Source organism: Frankliniella occidentalis, unplaced genomic scaffold (genome assembly GCF_000697945.3).
Source record: "Frankliniella occidentalis isolate FOCC.00 unplaced genomic scaffold, Focc_3.1 Scaffold190, whole genome shotgun sequence".
NCBI classification, from domain to species: domain Eukaryota; kingdom Metazoa; phylum Arthropoda; class Insecta; order Thysanoptera; family Thripidae; genus Frankliniella; species Frankliniella occidentalis.
The window spans coordinates 343,889-347,671 of NW_026267316.1; the positions used below are offsets into that span (position 1 = coordinate 343,889).

Sequence of the window (3,783 nt, forward strand, 5' to 3'; positions counted from 1 at the left end):
AACTCTGCATACATCACTGTTTATTCATTAATTTATGTAGTAGCTTATGGCAAAAAGTAAAAAGCAAAAAGTTCTTGCTATTTTTCTGGATCTTTCAAAGGCTTTTGATTGTGTCAACCATAAAATTCTTCTTTCCATACTGCATAAGTATGGTGTAAGAGGAGTAGCTTTAGACTTGATTTCTTCCTACTTAACTGATAGAGATCAAGCTGTATCAGTTTTTGATGCTGTACTTAATGAGCAAATTTTGTCTTCCTTTAAAAAAACCAAAATTGGTGTGCCTCAAGGCTCAGTATACGGACCATATTTGTTCTTGATATACATAAATTGTATTCAAAAAGTACTTGATGATAATGACTGCGATTCCATTTTATATGTTGATGATAAAAATATTTTAATTTCTGGGCAATCTATTGATGACCTTTAGGTAAAAGCACAGAATATTCTGAATGTAATTTCTGATTTCTTTGCTTCTTTGAAGCTAGCACTGAATGTACAAAAAACAAACTATATGATTTTTAATGCGGAATCCATAGACCTAGATCTTTCTCTGAACAATGTAAAAATTGAACCTACATCTCTCTGTAAATTCCTTGGTATTCATGTGTCAAATGTTCTATCCTGGAAACCGCAAATTCAATCTATTTTAAAAAATATTAATAGGGGACTATTCGTTTTAAAACAATCTTCTCAATCACTTTCGAAATCTTACAACAGGCTAGTCTACAGTGCTTTTATCCATTCCTTTCTCTCTTACGGTATCATTTTATGGGGCAACCCTAGCATTAACATGGTCCTACTCAATTCTATTTTTAGGAAACAGAAAAGGGCAATCAGGATAATTAACAAAATATCAGATCCCTTGTTCTCTTGTAGAGGTCTTTTTAAAGCCAATAAGATCCTCACTCTGTGTAGTATTTATATTTACTTTGCCTCAATCTATGCCAAAAAGAAAATGTCACACCTTATGGTTTCCTCTGTTCACCATCACAATACTAGAAATGGTCACAATTTGTTTTACAATCATTTTTCAAGAGGTGAGGTAAAAGGAGCCTGTATCCAAACTTATAACAAGTTATTGCCTAATTCTTTGAAGGCTATTAAGGACCTGTCTGTATTCAAGGTAAAACTAAAAAAGTATCTTCTCGAGAGAGAATGTTACTCCTATGCTGAATTTATTGAATGATTGAATGAATATTTTTCTATGTATCCTTGTTCTATGTATCCTTGTACTAACTATGTATTTGACCTGCTTATATACAAGTAAATAAATATGAATATGAATATGTTGCTTTTCTTTTGCCATCTGCATAAAGTGTACATATATTCTCTTCCCCTCGTTTGATAGTTATACACCACTCTTATTTTCGGAATGGCTCTTTCTTACCAGTATTGCGATCTTGTAAATGATCCTGCCAGGGCCATGATTAATAAATAATGTTTTAAAATTCCTCTCCATGTTATGTCTCTTACAACCACAACCTGATCCTTGCTTTTGCATTTGACTGAGAGATTTGAACTCCTAGGAATTTCGTTGCTAGTCAACACTCCCTAAATGTTGACCTCCTACTTTGAAAACATAATCCTTCACTCCCTCAAAGAGCATATCTAGTTATTGCCCAGTGTAGTGCAAGATGTAGTGTAGGTAAATAATTTTGAAGGTCCAAAGAAATATTGACATTTCCTTTAAGCCTTGTAGATTACAGTTTTCTATTATTATATTAGTACTGATTTTGAATAAAAGTTTTGGTACCTTGTACACTCCTCATCAAATGCATTCTGTCAGGGTGTGAAATTTGTCTTGAGGAAATTGAACAACACATGTAACTTTGTAAGGCACTTTAATGTTTGAGATATAAATTGAAAGATATCAGCTGAACTGGAGAACATTGTGAGCATACATGTTCATGGGGAATTGAAATGCAGTCGACAGTACAAGTAATTATTCTTCAAATGCATTGCAGTCGTGGCATACTATTTTGCATTGACATAAAAAGCAGGCGGGACCTCTCAGGACCTACCCATCAATTATTTTTCTTAATTCTGCAGGAATTAGTCACTCAAATTTCAAGAATAAGAGCAATGTTGAGTGTTTTATGCATTTTATGTTACAACAGGAGCTCCAAGGATTAAAGGAGAAGAGCTGACAATTTTGCAATACTTATTAGGTGGAGGTGCCAGGGGGAGAAAAGTACAAAAAAATAATAATAACAGGCGACCAAGACAATGTGAGGCACCAGCCATAAGGCATGCTCACGTTACTTATTAAAGTTACCTTTAAAAAATTGAACAACACGTGAATCTTGTGTGAACTTTGGATGGTGCCTTTTCACATGATTCTTCACATTTCTCAATTTTAATGGCTTGCACCAACTATAGGCGCACAATGGACATGTTAATTTATCCTCACTTCCCTTGGAGGATTGTGCTAGACCCTTAATATTTTGGTAAGAAATCACTGATTTGTGGAAATAGCCATCTTCCGCAGCAGAACTTATATCATTGCGAAGGTAGGCCCCAAGCAGATGTCTGGCATGTACGCCCGTTGCAGGACGGAGGTCAATGGGATGGACAGATCCCGGACTGCAAAGAAATGTTACACATGGTACACCAGGTTTCCATTTTGAATTCCTTTGAAACATACCATAAGCATTGTAGATTTTATACTTACATGCAGCTGCAGGGAGGACTTACAGCTCCGTAGGGTAACCAACTTTTAGTTGCAAAGTTGCACGCTTCTGACCAGTTGAAAGAAAGATTTCCACCAGAATGAGCTGCATTTGGGAGCACAACTATACCTTCCCCTTGTCTTTGGATGACCTGCAGTGTAAAATGCAGATGTTAGGAGTTGTTTACTGCTTGACACATCAGTGCACATGTATCTTCCTTACCACACTGAAGGGAATACGTTCCTTTCGAAGCCAGGATACACTTGGGATGTAGAACTTGTGACCTAAAATGTTCCAGCAGGACATTAGCTCACCGAAGCCACTGGCTAGCAGGGCAACCGTTAGTTTGGTTACAGAAGTAGGGGGAACAATAATCCTGTGAATCAAATAACTGTCTGTAAATTGTGAGGCTAAATAAAAGAAACCCCACATAACTGGGATTTTAAAAAGAAATTTGTGGTGGTGGTGGAGGGTTAAGTGAGAAAAATCTGTTTTCTGGAGTTTAACCCCTCCAAGCACTCCGGAAACCACATTTCTCTCACTTTACCCCCGCCCCCACCCGCCTATTAATAATTACCAGAATTTGGGACCGCCGTACATCAAGAAATTCCACGAAAACAAACTGAGGTCTTCCACATGTACCGGAAAGTATGTATGACTAGTTCCAACATACATTGCAGGAAATGAGATCCCGTTGAAAGCTGAATCTATCAGACTTAGCATATTTGCATGGCAGAGTTGCATCATGGAGAAGTTCTTTGTAATCTTTACATGCTTTTGAACACTTTCGTAAATGCCTGAGCTGTACAGAATGTTTGTCGAGTGATGTGTCATGGGGCTATTGGTAAGTGCACACATCTTACACTTGCATGGCACATCTCTAGTGTCTTCTTTAAATTGTTCTACCTCCATAGCACTATTCAAGAGTGAACTCATTTCTTCAACTGTCTTCTGCTTTTGAAATTCTTGGCGTCTCAAATGCTCAGCTTGCCATTTGGGAATTTGATCCAGCACGGTTTTCATTTCTGTTTCATACTGTAATTTTTTTGGAATTTGGTAGGCTGTTTTGTCAATACTTGCGAAGAAATGTTCTATGAAGCCTTCAGTCCCTTTT

General features: G+C 37.0%; 1 protein-coding gene across 1 annotated transcript; it reads right to left on the reverse strand.

Annotated features, from left to right (window-relative positions):
* Positions 1-783: 783 nt before the first annotated feature.
* Positions 784-3,009, reverse strand: LOC127750438 (uncharacterized). The gene is made up of 3 exons (XM_052272138.1): positions 2,892-3,009; positions 2,672-2,820; positions 784-2,583 (listed from the first exon to the last, which is right to left on the reverse strand). Exons 1-3 carry the CDS (start codon positions 2,973-2,975, stop codon positions 2,259-2,261), a joined length of 558 nt encoding a protein of 185 aa, XP_052128098.1. The 5' UTR covers positions 2,976-3,009; the 3' UTR covers positions 784-2,258.
* Between the last annotated feature and the right edge of the window lie 774 nt (positions 3,010-3,783).

Coding starts and splice junctions, on each gene's coding strand:
- LOC127750438 (XM_052272138.1), bottom strand. CDS start 2,975: ATGTCCTGCTGGAACATTTTAGGTCACAAGTTCTACATCCCAAGTGTA. Junction 2,821..2,891: donor AACGTATTCCCTTCAGTGTG/GTAAGGAAGATA, acceptor TTTACACTGCAG/GTCATCCAAAGACAAGGGGA. Junction 2,584..2,671: donor AGTCCTCCCTGCAGCTGCAT/GTAAGTATAAAA, acceptor ATTTCTTTGCAG/TCCGGGATCTGTCCATCCCA.